Below are 20,816 nucleotides of genomic sequence, written 5' to 3' on the forward strand. Positions count from 1 at the left end.
CCATTTTGTTGCAATACGTTTATTGCAACAGAATGTGTCAATTTTATCGCTGGATAACCACAACACCGACTGCTGTACCTTGTAGGAGGACCCGAGGGGAGGGAGGGGTGCACTGTTGCAGTTTAGTGTTAGTTCCTTTTATTAAGTGCATCCGGCCCCCTCGGTTGGTGAAATACTGCATGTACGAAAGCATTATTGGGTCAGCGACCTGTTCACGACGTCACATTGTGAAGACTTCAATCCAGCCTGAGGACAATCGGGTCCCCACAGGGTTACTCATTTGCTTTGCGTGGCGACCGCCCCGATGTGAGAGGTTTAGAGTCTTTGGAAAGTCAAAAGAAAAGAAAGTCAACAAAAATGTCCTCGCACAAGTGTGCTCGAACACGTCTGTGTGTTTGGATGGGAGCAGCTACGCACGGTTTCTTTAGAAACTGCGGCGGCGCGAAAGACAAAGGGCGAACGTCACCCGCTCAGTCCACACAAAAGCAGAGAGAGAGAGAGAACCCGGAGGAAGTTCCTGTCCTCGCTGCGTTATTGCGCTCGGGCTGCTTTTCAGAAGCCGGTGGTGTCGGTGACACAGAGGCGAGGGTTCATTCACCACGCTGCAAGGGCCAGAGCGAGAGTCTGACCGCCCTGGATTAAGATCTCAAGATCCTGGAAACTGATTGTCAGCTCATGAAATGTGTTTATTTTTAAACCAATGTGTAGAAAAACTGAAAGAAGCCATGAATGACAATGCAAATGTGTTGCTTGGAGTAATTGATATAGACAAGTACATTTACATTCACCCTGCTGCATGTCAATGTCTGTTTAATCTGTGTTGTTTGGTTTCAGTAGAAGCAAGACGGCCCAAAAAGGTCAGAAATTTGTAATTAATTGTTAAGAAGAAAAGAAAAAAAGTTGTCTAACCAATCTCCTTCCAATATATTAATAATATTATATTATATATGTACGTATTGTTGTATTACCCGTACAGTGGAACTACTTTGGATCTCAGTTTCATTGATTGACAGCTGGTATATTTCAGATCGCAATTGAATGCTTAGTCTATTAAAATGTGGTGATGAAATCGGGAAAAATGTTAATCACAACGTCTATAAAAGTCTTGTTTTGTCAGAGCAACAGACCAAAAACCACTGAGGACGGAGAATGCACGGCACAAACCGCTGAAGAAAACTCGGATGTGTGGGCGCCGATTCAGGAGTCTGAAACGTCACTGTTTCGCTATTTTTTGTTTATCAACACGGAGCTCCCATCATCTGGGTCTCATGCAGCTGGACAGCCAGAGGTCACCTCTTAAGAGAGATCTCAAGGGAGTAAATGTGACGGTGGAAAACCAAAGTGAGGGGCGGCATGTCCAGTGGAAACGACGCCTCTCTCGCTCCGTCAACCTCCCTCAGACCTCGTCAGAGGGCGACAGCGGGCGGCTATTGGACGAAGGAAGTTTGGCTCTGCGATGACATTTCCAGGGGCGGACGAGGACCGATTGCCTTCGAGCAATGCAGCAGGATCAAACACAAAGTCCCAGTATATACACTGACAACAGAGCGTTGTTGTGAATACAGCCGCCGGCCGCCGCCACCCTGTTTGTTCTCAAAGCCACGCTTCAGGATTTGCGATTCAAATACGGCGAGGCAGCTGCGGACCGGGACACAACTTGTCACAGTTCCAATGCAAAAACGAGGCGTTTTTGTTTTTTGCGCCTGGGGAAACGAGAGGATAACATCAGCCACCGGATTGGCACTAAACTGATTGATAATGATGTCCGTTGTGTGCATTAGTGGAAATGTAAATCAAGACAGACGGTCAGTGAGACAGGAAGGCTGTGAAACACAGATTCACCCCCCCAACGAAATGATGAACGTGCGTAATTAGACTGAAATGAGGACGATTAAGCTTTGAGTCGCATTAGAGGGAGGGAGGCGCCGCACACTGGCACAGCTCTGAGACGACGCAGGTCAAAGGTCACTTGTGAACGCTGCTGTTTTTTTAAAAAGGAAGGACACTTTCACCAACATGAGACGGGTATCAGACATTGAAGTTCAGCCAGACGTGAGATAACAGCTCTGTGATACCAGCTCAATAAAAAGATATTGGTTTTTTTCCAGTAAATCTCCTGAAGAGCAGCTAAACGGATTCACTAACATCAAGATGCCCTGGAGATTTTCCTTGGAGGCAAAAAAGCTTCTGTTTACATCTTGTGCTACTAAAGCACATGATGTGTGTATGTGTGATCTTGAGTACTGACAATGGGTGAATGTACGGTATGTTGCACATCATGAATATGTTTTTTTCATGTTTTTTTTTTTTAAAGGAAAACTATGATTGTTTCGAGCCCAAATAGTCCAAAACATCAGCTGTCATGCGTGTCTGGTACATATGTCAGAATGAAACCAGAACCATCACATGTTTTGGACTTTTTAATGAAAATGTACTTACATTATTCATTGATAACGTTATATTCATTAATTAATTAACCGAAACAATTGCAAATACTCAGTCCACTAATCAATTAATCGACTAATTATTGCAGCTCTAGTTAAACACATTTCTTTCCTCTTAAAACATTTGCAAAGCTTGTTTTTTTTTAAACTTTTATTTGGGCTTTGTCCGCGCCGTTAAATGTTTGTTATTTCACCAGGATGCACTCGGGCCTTTGCAGGATGGAGCAGTGAACGCTCTTCGGCATTCTGCCCGTGCTCTGAGTGCACGTTCATGTGTCACAAAATCGAAAAAAAGTTCATTAGGATTGATTTGTGATCTGGAATGGAAATGGTGACACGCCTACAGGGAAGTGTTGACAGCAGAGCAACTTTCTCTATAGATTTGGCAACTTTCAAGAACACTTTAGCAACTTTAAAAAAAAAAAGAGAAGAAGATGGAAACATGCCCAGAAAGTTGTTGGGCAGACTTTAAAGGGACAGTTCACCCCAACATAGTACATATTTTTCTCGTTACCCCCGTGCTCTTCAGCAATTTAGGTTGTTTTGGTGTCGGTTGTCTAGTTTCAGAGACACCGGCCAGAGAGACATCGGTCTTCTCTCAAATGTAATGGGACGATGCCGAATTTGGCTTGTGGGTTTCACAGCGAAGGCAGACACCTCTATGGCCGACATCTCCGAAACTAGACCACTCGGACCAAAACAATCGAGATTGAAAAAGAGGTAAAATACATATTTTTTGATTATGAGGTGAACCGTCCCTTTAACTCTTCCGCCCACAAAGAAAATCTCCAATACTTTAAGTGGTACATTTAGTTTCATGTTGATAAAATACTCATTACTTGGCTAATAAAAGTAATATCTGAGAATAGTTAGCGATTTAGATTGAGTCATTTTAACTTGATTATCTATCTATTCTATATATAGAGATATAGAGATATATATATTATCTTGCATATAGTTACATTTTGACGTCACATTAGCGTGTGGTGTAATCTATTAACATCTGGTGACTTTTAGCTTAAACCACTTTGCATTGAAGACAGCTGGAGATATGTTCCCGGCGGATCAGTGGTCTGACGTCTGCACCATGTAACTCGGATGTTTGAGCCCAGTCGGGGCAGATCTGTCACACGTCCCCCGTCCGCCGTCTCCACTTTGACGTCCTCAGTAAGCAGACAATGACATGTTCTATGAATAGTATTTTTCCATCTTGAAGCATACGAAGGCACATCAGCTGATTGTTGAACGTTTAAAGAGCCAAAACACAGACGGCAAACTTTTGATGTTCACTTAATGATGCAGCGATTGCCGCTTTTGACAATTAGTGGGTTCACTGTCAAGTCGTGACCAATTACTTTTGTAAATGTCAAGACCGGGGGACAAACTGATGGTCACAGCTTTTAGAGCCACAATTATAGTCAGAGACGTTTGCTAGGAGTAAAGAAAGGTTATCAAACAGCATTTGTTTCTGGTACTGAATGAAATGTGTCAAGCACAGAAGATCAAAAACTAAGGAAAAGAAAAAGGAAAAAGTAGCAGCCATAAGCCGAGTTTCATGTCCTATTTATAATCTTGTTTACATGATCACATTCCTGATTAAAATGATAGTTTTGTCAAGTTAGTCTGCATTTAGATGAGTTTGCTGTTCAGCTGCGTATCTTTCCTTAACGTTTAAAGTGAGACAATGTAAAAATCAAAAAAAAAAAATAACACATTCTTCCTCTTACAAATTCAAGGATTCATTCATAGCCTGAGTTGGGTGTTGTATTATTATTAGCATAAAAAGTTTTTAAAAACTTCCAACGCTCCTCATCTTTATAAATAGGGTGCAGGATTTAGTGCTTCATTGCTTTCTTGTCTTTAATCAGCAGGTTGTCCTCCTGAGCGCTTGTCGACTTTCCCAAACGTTAAATGAATCTATGGGACAGCATACGGAGGCAGTCATGTGCCCGATCAGAAACGGGAATGGCCGCCATCTGCATCAATCGCAACAAAGTCAGCAGTTGTGCGTTTGACCACGACCAACAGAATTAGTCGAGAAGGGAATATCATCGTTCCTTTGACAGCTGCCTCGTTGTGTCCCTCATGATGGAAACAAACGGAAACAAGAAATACGTCAGGAGAAAATTAAAAACTAATGGGTTTACCGGTTAGTATTTATTGGTCTTTTCTTCTCTTTCTTTCTGCCTGTCATGACGTCTGCCACATTCCCTGAAAAGCACCTGACTTATTATATGAACTTACAGCTGGCATTTTTCTACAAAACATTTCAATGGTGTCTGTTCGGATTCAGAGGTGGGGATCAAATGAAGTGTCTTGTAAATTGTGGTGTAACTATATTACTCCAATAGCACTTCAAATGACGTGTAAGTTTAGAGACCTGGATACATATTATATTAACATATGTAATAAGGGATGTGTTTTGTTGCCATTTCTTTGATTTGATTATCAGTTTGAGCATTTTTTTTACATTTCAGATTAAATCCTTTTTTTTCAGCCCAGAGTAGTGTCTGCAGGTACAACCTCCACCAATCAAAGTCCAGGGCTGAAGCCTCTAACATAGCCTGACATGGGCTCATGCCGATGTGCAAACGTTTGTCGGCTAATGTCAGCTCTGTGAGTTTGTACAAATAAACGTAACACTATTACCCAACTTTTAACGAGTGAAAAAAGCCAATTGAAAGCGACTTGGATGAACATTTCAGCACGTTGATCAGCTGCTCTATCCCTCTCAATTGGATTTGGGCAGCTTGACCGTCAAGGAAACACTGTCGGGTAACTGAAACCATGAAAGTGGGGGCGGTTTCGAACATTTCTCCGCACACAGGAAGTGGCAGACACAAGTCAAGTGTAAAATAGAGAGAGCTCTCTGTCCAGAGAAAAGTGACTTCTACAGAATGACACCTGTTGCCGCTTCGATGTCTGAGTTCTCAGTCAAACTTGTGTGCGGGCGTCACACTGCAGGCTTTTTGGTCGTTTCAGTTCTGTTTCCTCTCTTCCTGCCATTTGCAGCCATGAATGGGAAGTTGCCTCATGTTGCATGCTTTTAAAGGAAAACTCCACCCTACAACTTTAACAACATCCAAAAACGCCTTTGTTCAAATTCTATAGACCCTTTTTTTTTTTGCAGACTTCCTTTTCTTCCTTCCACCAATAACTGTGAGAGGTATATGTCGTGGGTCAGGCCCTTAGATCCAAAAGGTAAGGGTTTCTTTTCAGTTTGCAACCCCTGAAATGATCAATTTAAGAGCGAGAAATCCATCGAGGAGACAGAGAGGTCTTTGGCTTGTGACAAAGTACATTGAGAAGATGGCACATTTCCAAGGATCACTAGAATTTGATGGCTTTGTTTGGAAAATGTCCAGCAGTAATGTGAAATATAAGCAAATTATGGCTGAAGGAGTGCACCAGCGATTTAGTATTGCATTTGGAGCTGAGATATTATGTTGAACGTAAACGCCAGTTATAAAAATCCGATCAAGATCCAGAGAACTTGAATTTAAAGTAGACTTTTCTTCAAGTCTTTCCGGAAATCTATTACGGGGGTGCTCCAATTCTATTAATTCTACATAAAGGGTCAAATTCAAGGATCATTTGATCACTGAATGTACCGAAAACTGAACGACAATGCTTTGATTGATACAAATTGTTTTGAGTCCGTCTGTTCTCTTTATGTGAATGTTTTCATGTTGTCTTTGAACTTTTGCTGTGTCGTTTTTTTTTTAAGTCTGTTATTTGTGTTTCCGTGTGTAACTTTGGATTTTAATTAAATTGCATCGCCTCTTTGTCTGTGGACTTCTGGTGGCTGCGTTTACATATCTGGCTGCATAATTCTCTGCAATACCCTCGTGTGTTGTTTACCTTCCTTGGAAGTTACATATCTTTGCATACAAGCATGTGTGTCTATTTATACCTTGAATTTAACAAGGCCTCCTCAGTCTGGAAATTTGCCTGTGAGGCAAAACAGTTTATTCAGAGTGATCATATAACTCTGTTTGTTCCCCATTGAAAGAAAAAAAAAGAAAAAGAACATCTCCTCTCGGGTCATGAGAAGCAAGAGGCCTTGCTCATGGGCACTTCAGCCGGGCAGATGGGTGCCAACACGGAGGCTTGACTCCTGGTCCTCTACCAGCACAATGGATCAACTGAACTGAGCAGATAAGCTCGCAGTGAGGGGATCATGACACTCATCTTCTCATGTCTCTCTGCAGATGGCAGTGGGATTATGTTGGCAACGAGTTCCCGCCTGCAACCTTTGGAATAAACATGCTAACAATGGGCTGTGATGACGTTTTCATTGTTCACAAGGAGATGTCTCAAGATTCTTATCATTGACACGAGCCATAAAACAAACTGTATTGTTTGAAAGATATAATAATAATTGCATATTTGCATTCTCGACATTTAACTGAACTGTAAACCTGCACACAGCTGTAAACACAACTTCCATAATCAGATAAATGTCCTTTTTCAACAGAAGGGCTGAAACACTTCAAAAGCATGAACATGCAATGGTTGTGCCACAAAGCACAAACCTCTGTACAGCACATCTGCTTTGCCTCGACATCCTGTTTCGCAAACGACAGGACGATGCTGCAACATCAAGCAAAGGGAAACCCGATGTGTCGCTGCAGTCTCGTTTCACAGTTTCAACCCCTTCCGGACCCCCTCGCACTCACACGTACATAATCAACAGCCACGCCAAACTCTACGAAGAAATCAGGCGATTTAACGCGCCCCTTCAAGTACAACCATAAGACGCTGTACACAACAAGTTGTTTCAAGTCCCACGGACCCACTCTTAAATTCGGCATACTGTAACAAACATTGCCTAATTTCAGTCAATATTAAACTACATGTTGCTAGCTTGGCATCCCCGCTGTCTACTTTAACCAAGCAATGAACGCGGTTGAGCACATTACAACTGTGTTATTGGCAGTTTCTGATGAGCAACGTCAACCATAATAGGAAGACGTTGTATAGCAATATAAAAGCAATTTACTAAACAATGTCCATGCCGACATGGAGATTGTTTGCTCAAGAGTTAGCCACAGTCTTCAGAAAGGCCATACGCTCGCGTATACGTTCACGGACCCGCCAGAAAACTTTAAATTGCCGAAATGTAGTATGGAGTTTGGTGCGTCGCTCGAACGGCGCGTGTTTTACGTTAACATCCTGTTCGTGTGGAGCCGTATCATCAAAATATGGGACCGCCGGCTTAGAGGAAGTGCAACAACAGTTTATAAAGCCCGTGTCTGGGGGTATCCCGACTGCTGTTGTCGGTAAGTTGACGTTACCAGAGAGCTGTCAAACTCCCATCCCCATCCTTACCTTCCCGTGCTTTCAGCAACACCGTGTTGGCCACGATATTCTCCAGCTCCATGTTGATGCTTGCCCGGGTCCGAAACCGTTGAATCCGCCCTCACTCCACCGGCAATGTTGATGCTGTCTGGTGTTAAACCGCTGCAGCAAGCAGCGGCAACGGCGGCGGCAGACGGAGCTCCTGGTCACCCCCCCTCCCCTCCACCTCCCCTCCCCACTCCCCCCGCCGGCTTCAATCTCAGTCTATAGTCCCTAAACACCGTACACCACCTCCTCCCACCGCCCAGCCAAGGAGGGAAAATCAAACCCTCCGGTTCCGCTGTCGCACAGCTCTCCTGTCCGGTAACGAACCGACCCCTCTTCACCACTTTCTCCTCCTCCCTCGGTCTCCCCGCCCCGGAGCTGCTGTCAGAGAAGAGGAAGAACAAGCAGACTTCTCACTCTGTTATATAATTACTGTTCGATTAAAAAAGTTGGAGCAGATAACAGACAGACGTCTCACTCTGATCATTCTTCCCGCCTCCTTTTAAAGCTAACTCAACATTGTTTTGCTGTCCCTATACCTGTGGTGGGGCCTGCTCAGCCTTCTCTGCTTTCCTAAACAGAATCACAAAGTTATAGCTATTTTATAATTGGATTGTTTTAAAAAAAAAATACACTACATGTATTATAATTATCCTTCACTATTAGCTTATTTTCTCTATGCACAGCTCCTGTCTTCCACTGTTGCTCTGCTTTCAGCCTGCAGTACTGCTTTCACAGTAGTTGCTTTAAAGGATAGTTTCATCCAATCACATTGTTCCCTCTGGTGTCTCTATGTAAGCAAAGCAGTCAACCACATGGTTGTTTGACTTTATTTAAATTGCTACAATATCGTAACCCTTGTGGGAAGAGACTTGTGGTTTAAAATACATTTAAGTAAAGTTTAATAAAGAAATTTTTTTGCTTGTTAAAGTGATTAAAATAGCTCCGCAGGTGACAAGTCGGTCCACACAGCACGTGTGACCTCCCTCCATGCCCGTGATAGTGCCAAAAAAAAATTGTTCGTATAGCAGAGTGAGCATCAGCTAGAAAGGGAATTCCTAAAAAAAAAGCTATTCCCTGGAATATATCAATGAGAAGTGATGCACTGTTACACATTCATAAATCAATACGTTACTGGCTCCAGAGCTGCGGCTCTCTGTGGGGTCATCTCAGTCTGCAGAAAGTGGATTTCCCTGCACCAATCAATGAAAGCTCATTGGTGCATCAAAGGTTCATTAAGAAAGGCTCATTGTTTGTGTTGTGCAGAATGACGACAGCAGCTCACATCAAGTAGACGAGTGATTGAGTTTGTCACTGTGATTGCATCTCCTAGATCTGGCTTTTCAAAAACCCCATTCGGGATCCAACTTTCACTACTCGTTGATTAAGAGGAGGACAGCGTGACCTTAGCAGGTCAGAGGTTGTAAGGTCTTCCACTCAAGAAGAAAACAACAGAGCATTACTATCTCGAGGGAACGAGACTGTGCAAGTAAACAGTCTCTAATGTGACTTCCCGGCCATAACAGTCTTTACAAAGGGATGTAATGTTGTTACTAAAACTTACTAAACTTAATTTAGTTGCATAAATGGACTATGATAAATGGATCACAAGAGCACAAAGTAGCTTTGATGCTAATGCAAGAAATAAAATTGTGTATAAAAAAATAAGAATGAGCAGATCTGTCTGAGCTACTTCAGGAATGTATATCATATGAGCAGAATCAAGATAATCATCCATTTAGTCAGGGAAACTTAACTTGTTCAGATGCAAGATGCATCCAGCAGGGATTCCTTTTTTTGGTTTATTTGTTTAACTATGTGTTTAGAGTTTGTTACTTCCCATCATGCAGGTTACAACTCAATTCAAAATAATTCTCTACAAGTTCGGGAGTACAATTCTGAGTCAGGCGATTAAATACTTGTCATGTGTAATTAATTTTGCAAAAACTTTGCCTATTTGTTATCCGGAACTGGAATTAATTATTATTTATTCTTCTATGTTATCATCTTGTATGTTTTATCATTCTGTCCGTCTGAATTTAATCCAAACAAGAGGTGAACAACTTCAGTTTGTGGGTTTTCTTTATTTCTCTTATGACTCCTACTGACATCTAGAGGGAAGAAGCAGTAGCTGCAGGTATTTCCATCCTCCAGATGTTATTTGAAGTTTGAGGTCTAAAAGTAATGATAAAGAAGGATTTGTTGTGCCATTTAAGGTACATCTATTTAGTATGTTTTTTGTTTTTTGCTGTTTTGTAATTATGAAAGAATTTGTTGAATGTCATTCGGAGACACTTGATGAACTGTTGATAGTAATGAGCTTCAACAAAAACAATGTTATAGGTTATATATATATATATATATATATATATATATATATATATATATATATATATATATATATATATATATATATATATATATATATAACCAAGCAGTAATCCAGCTCCACAACGTGCCATTCCTTTAGCGCTAACCGCTAAACTAGCTTAGCGCTACACGGAATCTCAGTTCTCTTTGCGCTTTGCTACTCGAATATAAACAAACCGACAAAACTGGTCCTAAAAAAACCCTAATCAGCACTGCAGTGGCAGCTGTGGTTGGAAGAAATGTGTGTGGTCCATCTCATTAATCTCTGTACATTACTGACTCAAGTTACTTGTTTATAATTGTTATGATTATTATTTATACAACCATATTTACAATGGCCTAACTTAATTGGTCATCAATATTACCCACAATTCCATGGGGCACCTGCCTCAGCGATATTAAAGACAATAACTTTTAAAATATATCGTTTTGAAATGTGAAAATAGTCTCTGTGAAGTTACCCTGAGCTGTAGAATATATTAAACATGTTTGTATTTTTTAAGGGAGCAAAAGAAAAAAAAAAACAGAAGGGAAACAATTTTTCTGAACCATGACTGTGAATGTTTTTGCAATTAGTGCTATAAATAGCACATGCACATATTGTATATTTGTAGTGATGACTAGCATCACCACCGTCCCATCTCATATGGCTCAAGCTATGCCAGGTTGAGACATTCTCCCGTGGTTGAGATTCGTCTCCCTGAGATTGCTCCTTGGGGGACGTATAGGAAACTTCCTCCCACAGGTCAAGTGGATGTAGCTGTGCAAAGGAACCTAGGTATGGTATTGAACCTAGGTAGGTATTGAACACATAATATTATGAAATATGTAATACATTATATATTAAAAAAATATATAATATATATTTATGTCATAAAAAAGTATATATATATATATATATATATATATATATATATATATATATATATATATATATATATATATATACACACACATATATATATATACATATATGTACACGTATATATATATATATATATATATATATATATATATATATATATATATATATATATATATATATATATAACTATATAACAATGTTATATATATATATGAATGAATTAAAAGTATATATATATATATATAACAATGTTATATATGTGCATATATATGTATGTATATATATAGATACTTTTAATTCATTCATTAATTCTGTGTTGTATTTGTATTCATTGATGTACTCGCAAACAACTTCAAACAAATCAAAAGTGAAAACGAGGCTTCCGGTCACATGAGCGGAATAAAACAAACACGCACTTCCTGTTTCTGCACGCTGCCTCCTTCACCACTAACAAACCTCGGCTGTGCTGTGAAGACAATTTAAAAAACACCAACATGCCGAAAGCCAAGAAGTCCGGGAAGAGAAAGAAGTTCAACTACAACCAAGACCGGAAGAAGTTGTTGAAGCAGTCCCTCAAGAAATACAACCCGAGGATAGAAAAGTAAGCCGTTAGCTTGTTAGCTAATGTTGGCTAACGGAGGGCATGTTGACAACACGTGAGAAGGGTATACCTGAGCGGTTTATCCGATGTTTGTAGTATTTATATTCTACAGGAGTGGAAGTAGTATACAGATTATTTAGGTTAAAGTATAATGCCATTGTCTAAATCCACTCCTTTACGTCTAAGAGTCCTGATTCAAAGTCTTAAATACATACGTGATAAAGTATTCAGCTGTGAATGTTATATTATTCCGTTTTTAGACATTTGTACTTGTACTACAGTTGCTTTAAATAATTTAATATGGAGCATATTTCCTCGATAAATCCCATCAGCCTGTCAAACGTTATTAATAGTGAAATGTTGGCTGGGTATATGATATATATATATATATATATATATATATATATATATATATATATATATATATATATATATATATATACACATATAACCCACACAACTTAAAATGCATATTATCATGGTTCTGCACTTGGGGCAATGTTGTTCTCAACAATAGTTAGAATATATTAATAATTATAATGGTGTCGGTCATCTGTAAACAAACACAGTTTTCACTGAGAAGATAGTTGATACTTCTCACTGGGTGGAATGTTCTGTCATCTCTGAGATGAATCACTGACGGACACCTTTAACTGATCAATTTAGATCTACAGTTAGAGAACCTGACCCTCAAAACTGTGTTTTCTGCTTTAATCAAACTTCACCTTTGTTTGGGCCTGCTGCTGCAGAAGCACAATTGTGTGACATTGTTATGCGTCTAACGTGTCCTCTCCCTCAGTAACCAGATCCGAAATGCGTGGGACAGCAAGAAGTCCATGGCCAGGAACCTGCAGGAGATGGGGCTGGCCTTCGATCCAAACCGCACGCTGCCATTAAAGAAAACGAGCGTGAGTAGCTGCTGTGGTTCTATTTCATACACACAAACACAGTCCAGTGCATCGGTTTGACAACGTGAAATGTGAGACTTCAGTCAGCGACATCGACATGAACGACAACTCTGAACTTTTGTTTTCATGTCCAATTATATCACAGTTAGCTGTTAAATGAATCGTACAGATGGGAAACACTCGATGTCCGTTGGAAGTTGGATCATTCAAGATGTCCCTTTGTCGAATCAGTAGCTAAATTATTGTTTTGCTCAAGAGTTCCTGGCAGTTGCTGGATTTCGATTTGGCGAGTTTGTAAAACAAGGCTCTTATTATTGAAATAGTAATAAAGTTATCCAACGGTTCAAGATTTGAAGACATCTGATCATGTTCTGTAGTTTTCATCATTTCTTGGTTGTGAGGATTAAACACCAGCAGAAATCTCTCTCAAATCACTTCAGTTAATAGTCATGCATAATAGTCATTAATAGTCAGTTAATAGTCAATATTCACTTCAGTTAATAGTCATTAAACAAAAATGAACTAGTTTCTGACTCTTTAAAAATATAGTGCTGTTATTATTTTGTACTTTCACTGATGCCGTGACTGTTTCTCGCTACAGATTATGAAATAAAATGTTGTCCTCTGGGCAGCAGCTGGTTTTCCATCGGCCTGAGACAACGCTTGTATTTAGTTTACTCAGGACTGCGAGCATCCCATGAATTATACATTTTTGGTCTGCCTCGGGGCTCTGGAGCAAGGACACTAACGGTATTGTTTTCCTGGCATACCTGTTCTGTCACATTAGAGAGAAAAATGTCCGATCTGTGGCGGACTGTGTTCTATCGTCATCGGTTAACCCAGAATGCAACACGCGTGTCAGATGCTAATGTGCATTCTTTCCATCATGATGTGTTTTTGTTCCCACGTTTAGCTCCTCGGAAAAAAGGACAAAGTGACTAAAGTTCCCGTCGGCATCGTGACCAAGCCCTACGTCATCAACCGTAAGTCATTTCTTTTTTCTCTGCATTCCTTTTGTCCTTTTTCTTTGTGTGTTTTTATCATCAGGGGTTCATGCTGCAACGCAGCGTTTCTGTTCCAACCCCTACGTTCTGCATCTGTTTAGAGTTTTAAGCAATTCGGTTGCTGCAAAAACAACTACTTCGTGATCGCTTCTTCTATTTTGGAACGCAAACTAGTGTCTTGAAAATGAAAGTCTGTGTGACAAGCTCCACGTGAACTCGCCTCCGGGAGCAAATCCCATAAACGCAGCGGTTCTGTGGGAATAAAAACCGCTCAGTGTTGTGGACACTGAAAGAACCCTGTGCTGCTCGGTAGACGGTACATGCTGTCCTGATCTGACTCTCATGAGTTGCTTCCTAGAATCTTTTCATTTTATTCAGCTGGACTCTTGATGTGCTTTTTCACTCTAATTAGACCCATTTTGATTAGAAAACAGAGCTTGATGTGTTGTTGTTGTACCGCTCGGTGGCGGAGATGCTCAGAGGAGTCGGCCTTAATCAGCTGCTGCTCTGGATTTCAGCAATGACTGACTTTTATTCCTCTAGCAACGCCGTCGGTGCTTTTAACGCTGTGCTGAACATTTCATCTAATGAAGACCAACTGATCATATTTGCATATTGTCATTGAGTTTCAAATAAAATGTTATGCCCTCGTCTTTGCACCAAAATGAAGCAGGAAAAAGTTAAATATGAATGAATGTTTGTGTCTAAAATGTGTTTGTGTGGCGCAGAGCTGCAGGAGGAGGCCGACCGTCCAGAGATCGACTCCAAGACGCTGTCCTCCGATCTGATCGAGTACGCTCAGTACATGATCCGAGAGCACCTCGACGACTTCAAGGTGAGAGCAGCGGCCGAAGCCTGAACGCGATGGAGCCAGTAACACTTTGGTCACATGATGGTTCTGCATGATTCATCCCCAGTATTTATATTGAGCACAACTATCTGGCAACTATTTCCAATTCAAAAGAAAGACTGTATAAAAAAAAATTGCACCCGCCTTTTTCTGACCGCTTTCATATACATGTTTGTCGGAAATTGTTAAACTTTTCAGAATTTTGCCATTGAGTCGGTCCTGAATGATCGGTTCCTCGTGTCATGCCTACCTCAGTTAATTAATAACCGCTCCCGCCAACATCGGACAAGATTAATATGTGGGACATTTATTTTTTTTAAAGGGCAAACTCTCTCAGCCGAGGTGAGATATTTAATACAGACTCACGGTCTTAATTTATGATGCCGATATCGGTATTTGAATTTTTTTTTAAAAGCAATCTTCCCCTTTATTAACATAAATGTAAAACTAAACTTTTTAAATCCATTAAATGTGGTTTTTAAACCGTCACCACCTGGCCTCACCGCAACCACTTTGCATAATAGCTGCTTTCCTCGCTCAAGGACAGTGTTACAAATGTGCCGACACATGGATCATCAGATAAGTAAACAAAGTGTGCACACGCTTCCAATGTCATGGGGGAAGAAAACCTGGAACAAGAGAGCGTGGCTGTCCAGATCTTAAAAGCCGTCGGACAGATTCTCATTCCACTTCATTTGTTGCTTACGAAGAAAGATGATGACAGGAAGCGGTCTGATAATGGGTCTCCTGATTCACGGCGGGTTTCCTACGGGGTGCAGCCGCGTGTTCGCCAGCTCTCGGGGGGGTGGGGGGGGGAGTCACGCTCGGGTTGTCGCTCCCATCCATCGTTTCTAATTAGACAATTCTCATAAAAGTGTTTGGCTGGAAAACGCGGCGTGAACACAGCACACAGCAGCGGGGCTCCTTCCAGGAACAGATTTGTGCACAAGACGGGTGTTTCAACATGTTCACCTTTTGAAATGAACCTTCTACATGCATTACCTTCCTGCAGTAAAAACAAAAGGCTATTTATAGATCTATGCGCAGCAGAGCGAGAGGTGAAACACTGTTCCTGCACACTATTTGACGATGAATTGACTCCTTTGCCAACGACTGCGTTATTTCAATAAGCAGCCGTCGACATTAACAACATGGATTTAAAAGCCGAGCTGCAGAGCCCAACGCAACAGCACCGCCATGTGGCCTGAAATGAAAGACGATTCAATTGCAATTGGGACAATTAATCGTAAATAAATATATTTATGATCGTGACCAGCTGAGTCGTGACCAAGATAAAAGCCAGCTGTTCACAAGCTTTGCCAAATAACACGGTACAGCTCGTTTGTACCAGAACAGAGGAGTGTTTTTTTACAGGGGTTTTCTGTGCCGATGCTCTTCCTGGAGTTTAGCTAGCTGCTCCCCTCTGCTAGCTCACTTTTCATATTCAAGATGTAAAGATATTCTAATCCAACTGCAAGAAATGATGAGTCGATGAGTGAGTGACTCAGCTGAGGAAGTACACGATGTATAATAACCTCGCACGTCATTACCGAAAGCAACGTTAGTTTGGACCACCGGTCGTGTTTACAAGAAAGTGGATGGAGTCGCCGTGATGTCACCCATTGCTTTGGAGACTACTGTTATGAAGCCTTGAGAGTTTGGCATCTTTGGGCGGCTAGTGTAATCTCCATGAACTGAAAACACTGGAAAAAGATTAAAATGTTATTGAAGAAGATTCTAAACTAGCGATTGAGTCCCTGAACTAATGATTAAAATGTTCGTATAGGTCATAAATCAAGTTAGAAAAAGGGTAGTTTCCTCATAGACTTGTATGTGTCATACTTTTTACAGTGAGAGGAGTTTAAATTTTAAAGGTTGCCGCCTGGTTTGAAGTGTAATATAGCGGAGTCGTATTCTACACGAGGCGTCAAGATTTGGTATTTACTGGCTGAACTTGGGCTGCATGATGGTGCGTTTAAGGACAATGAGGAATGGCTGCCAAGGTCGGGGACGTTTTCTTTGTGCCTTCCTGGATGTGCTCCGTCGCTGCAGAGGAAACCTAATTTGTCAGTTGAATATGTTTCCCCCCCCCGCCTCCCGATGATAAGAGTGTCCTTTTGTTTTGATTCCCTTGAAAAGTTTTGACGGGCAAATAAGGTTTTCAGCTGCGTGATATTCCTTCACAGCTGCCGACTTTTGTTTTTCTCATTAATTTGGATTAAAGGGACACGCCGGTGCATATTTCGTGCAGTGCTGAGAGGAGCTCGGGCGTGTTTTTTTGTATTATTACTCAGATTGCCGAGCAGCAGAAGTTGAAAATCGCTGGAGCGTTTATCAGAAAAGCGCCTCGTTCCAACATTGTTTCAACTGTTGCTTTCACTGAGTCATCACCAGGAGCGCTGCCACCTTTTTGACTTTAAAATTATGAAAAGCCGAGTCCGTCACCTGCATGTTTTGGTTATTATATTCGACGGCTTTTGGGATCAACACACTACGTTCAAAGCCCGATTCTAATACTGGAAAGATTTAATTTTTTTTTTTTCCTTTTTCAGCCACATCGCGAGCAATAAAGACCCTGACTCTCTGTTTGGATGAAAGAAAAAGAACTTTCTTTAATGAATATAGCTCGCAAACTGTTTGGACCGCGGTGAAAATGTGAAAGGCCGAACGCCAACAAACACAGAATTGATGCTGAACATTTCCAGCATTTGGGAAATTATCTCCTCTTTTTTTCATTATACATTTTGACTTTCGGAGTTATTGTACATGTTTGAATCACATACGTCCCAAATATTCCAGCAACCACTGGAAAAGCAAACCCGACATCCCACAGAGCCGCTCTGTAACCTCTGTCGGGGATATTCATGACCGCAGGATGATTTTAGGGTTAAACGCTGACTCGTGGAGCCTCATCGTCGAGTATCTGCAGCTGTGAAGACGTGCACAGTTTAAACGGGATGAACAGACGACACGCTGCGCAGCCTTTAAATGTTGATTTACAATTCTAATGTCATCAGAGATATGTTTGCTTTCTGGTATGTAATGAGCGTTGAAAGCCTCACCGGGGCCCCCGGATAGATTTTCAATATGGTTCTAATAATATAACATCATTTGAATAATACCGCTGTAAAATGTGCTTGCCGCCTCGACATCTGACCATTTCAATCTGCAACGAGGAAGTCACTGAAACCCGTCTGCACGGGACTGTTTCTCTCGTTTTTAACTGGAGCGTCTGTCTTGTCCTCTCTGCTCTCCCCGCAGGCGATGGCCATGGACGAGAAGAACTACTACCAGGACACGCCCAAACAGATCAAGAGGAAGATCAACGAGTACAAAAGGTGCCACCCGGAGCACTACTCGGCCTTCCTCGCCTCGCTGACGGCCGAGTTGACGGACCCGCCGACGGACCCGCCAACGATGGTCCAGTGAAAGGGATTTTTTTATGCCGGGTCGGCGCTGTTCTGGACTTTTTTTTCTGTCTGTGTCGAGATCTCCCGGAGAGACGGAGCAGTGCAAGCCGGGACGCGAGGACCTGCGTCTGTGTCTCGGACCCTCCAGGACCTTTCTGTTACTTTCCTCCCTGTAAAAGATTTCCTGTTTTTAATCTATTCCAGTTAGTTGTTGTGTCCTGACCCACAAACCGTATGGACTAAGATGCGTTTGTAATGTAATCATTTAAATACCTTGAAGCTCATTTTTGCAGATGTGTTTTTATTAGTTTTTTCTCTCCGCACACTGGAGGTTCATCAGATGTTTCTCTCATCAAGCTGCTTTTAGATCTTCAGTTGCATCAAGTGTTGACGTCTGAAAGGGATCTCTGCAGCTTCCTGCAGTTCTCCTGTTCAAAACAAGTCTACGGCTCCGTTAAATAATGCCTCTGGAGACGTTCATTTGTAACCCAGCTAACCGATTGACTCAAGTTTGTGTCGGTCTGGTTAGAAAAACACGGCTCTTGAGAAACGTTGCCCATTTATTTTTATATTCAGCTTTTTGCTTAAACTCATTAAGTTCGTACATTTTGATGCTGTAAACCAAAATGAGTCAAGAGGAGAGAAAAAACATTCCTATTTTCTTCTGTCTCAAGACTCCATTGCATATTAATTGAAGCCTTTGTGAGAGGATTTAAAATCTTGTGAACCTGTCGCGTCTTTGGAGGATCTGAAATTGTTACTTTTCAGGTCGTTCAGTCGTCGGCAGACGAGTGAAGATAAACACGGCGAGGCCGGAGGAGCTAATGGACCGTGAGCCGCTCAGACTCGTGACGGGCGCCGGAGAAGGCCTCGAGTCGTCCGCTCTGTGTTATTCTTTACAAAATCATCCCCCCCGCGACAGCTTTTGAGATCAACAAGAAATGTTTGCGTGACATTCCCCAAAGAGAGGATGTGATGACAGATTGCCTCTGCCTCCTGAAAAGGGCACGGAGGGTTTGGTAGACCCGTCTGGTGCTGCTTCATCTTTGTTTGATTGTCAACAACCAAAAATCCACTGAGCTATTCTGTCTCAATGCTTTCAGATTGTGTCTCTCCTATTGGATCCACATGAAGGTCTTTTAAAGACATGTCTAGACTATATAGTTTTAATAAATCAAACCATACTCAAATGAGGAAATAACTTAAATATATCTGTTATATATCGAGTTGTGAGTTCAATAAAAGATATCACTATATATATGTATATAGATACTGTGTGCATTTTGGTAGAAGTAAACAAGAAACTATTAATGCGGTGACATCACCGTTGCACTTCGTGGTGCATGCAAAGTATTTCACATATTTATTGCTTATGATGTAAAAAATGTCCTCGAGATTTTTGTTGAACCGGCCACTTGTTCATAGTTTTCAGTTTCAACAAACACAAAGACCTCTTTGTACCAAAAGTATACAGGATATAACGAAGCATCCACACGCCTTTTCACTTCTACATATTCATGTTTTTCATTATTTTTCTCTCCATGGTGTCCACATGCCCCATAACTCTTTCACTTATCCTACAATCCGCTTCATGGAGGAAGCAGTCGTTGAATCACCCAAAAAAAGGTTTTATCTTTATGAAATGAAGAAAAAGAAGCTCCAGTGCTGGAATATAATATGCACAAATCTTCTTTGGGGAGGAACAGGTGTGAAGTAAACAAAGGAGCAGGTTTTGGTTTGACAGGTCGATAGAAAAACACACGTCTCCCAGGGGAGCGTCTGATGTAAAGCTGCTGGAAACAGTGTCGCTGATGTTTCTCTGTGTCTGTTATCGTTCTGCAGCGTGTCCTCTAAAAATAGAGGACATGTATGAGCACTGAGTCACGTAACATCTATCTTCACGTGACTCATGTTCGCTGTGCTTTTTTACACCCCGTTGAGTTTATTCCCACGGCTGCAGAGCATCCGTACGGAATAACAAAGCGGGGTCGAACTGAAGTGACGTCTACAAGCATTTTACCAGACCGAAGCCTTCGTACTTTTCTTGTCTTTTCACTCGGTGTTCTCTGTATTCTTCGACGACCTGGAATCTATTAAAACGGCCACGATCTCCTCATCGATGTTCGATTCTGATCATTTTCTTCTTTCGCTTTGATTCCAGATTACACAACCTTTGGTACTGAACACAGCTGGGGCCAAAACAGACTTTTTATGAAATCAAAATAGCAATTTAAATATGTGAGGTCGGAAAACTGAGATTATGTTGTGGTGAGGAGATAGATTGGCAATTTTCTGCTAAAAAAAAAAGAAATCCGTAAAAATTCAAATCAACGCTAGCTATGCTACAGTTTTGATAGCATGCTCATGTGACGATGCTAACGTGTTTAATATCCTTTTGCTGTTTTTTTAACCGCCGAAGTTAAGTGTTTTTGTCAAACTAATAACATTTTGGAACACGTCTACTAGCGAGATGTCCTCGTCCTCTTCCCTGCATTTGATGACACATTGCTGCGTAATATCGGAGCGTTACTGCCAACCGTGGCACAGCGGGCCTCGAGGTCAAAAACAGCACACTTTTACCGGGCCACTCGGGTAATTAAGGGAATACATTGAAGACGCTCCGCAGTAACCTTGTTCCTTTATATCGGCCTCAACATGCACCAGGTCAGTAATTAGATTCCCTATTCTGGGAACTTCTATTTTTAACCGTATGAAACATTTGCTACCTGACTTTCTTTGGGCCTGAGCGTGTGTGTGTCACGGCTCAATGACGTCACAGTGAGAGAAGCACTCGGTCTTTGGATGGAGTCATTTGAAAACCAAAAAAATAATTATGGTCTTAGAAATTGACTTTCTTTAGGAGAAATCCACCAGTGGAAACAAGCCTCTTCTAATCAGACCCCGTTGGCGGTTTCTCGTTAGCGTTGACATTTAGGAAGTTAGCTAACCCAAGAATGTGTAAAATTTCAGGGCAATCCATCCGATGTTTGAAACATTTCAGTCCGAATCTGAAAAAGC

General features: G+C 41.3%; 2 protein-coding genes across 2 annotated transcripts in view; one reads left to right on the forward strand and one right to left on the reverse strand.

Moving 5' to 3' along the window:
- The window catches only part of grk6 (G protein-coupled receptor kinase 6), a 41,104-nt gene extending 33,159 nt beyond the window's left edge, over positions 1–7,945 (reverse strand). Inside the window, exon 1 of the mRNA XM_068600008.1 lies at positions 7,776–7,945. Coding sequence (XP_068456109.1) covers positions 7,776–7,827 — 52 coding nt within the window. The 5' untranslated portion in view covers positions 7,828–7,945. The remainder of the gene's footprint in view (positions 1–7,775) is intronic.
- A 3,510-nt stretch (positions 7,946–11,455) lies between these two features.
- nop16 (NOP16 nucleolar protein homolog (yeast)) lies at positions 11,456–18,082 on the forward strand. The gene is made up of 5 exons (XM_068600632.1): positions 11,456–11,626; positions 12,426–12,534; positions 13,448–13,517; positions 14,267–14,373; positions 17,650–18,082. The coding sequence occupies exons 1-5, from the start codon at positions 11,520–11,522 to the stop codon at positions 17,815–17,817; spliced, it is 561 nt and encodes a 186-aa protein (XP_068456733.1). The 5' UTR covers positions 11,456–11,519; the 3' UTR covers positions 17,818–18,082.
- Positions 18,083–20,816: the final 2,734 nt, after the last annotated feature.

The sequence above is a fragment of the Clinocottus analis genome, unplaced genomic scaffold (assembly GCF_023055335.1).
Source record: "Clinocottus analis isolate CAN_PGR_092001 unplaced genomic scaffold, fCliAna1.0.p SCAF_5, whole genome shotgun sequence".
NCBI lineage: Eukaryota > Metazoa > Chordata > Actinopteri > Perciformes > Cottidae > Clinocottus > Clinocottus analis.

Excerpts from the sequence above, each read along its gene's own strand:
- nop16 (XM_068600632.1), top strand. The coding sequence starts at position 11,520 with ATGCCGAAAGCCAAGAAGTCCGGGAAGAGAAAGAAGTTCAACTACAAC. Across the intron at positions 11,627-12,425 it reads TACAACCCGAGGATAGAAAA|TAACCAGATCCGAAATGCGT; the intron begins GTAAGCCGTTAG and ends CCTCTCCCTCAG. Across the intron at positions 14,374-17,649 it reads AGCACCTCGACGACTTCAAG|GCGATGGCCATGGACGAGAA; the intron begins GTGAGAGCAGCG and ends CTCTCCCCGCAG.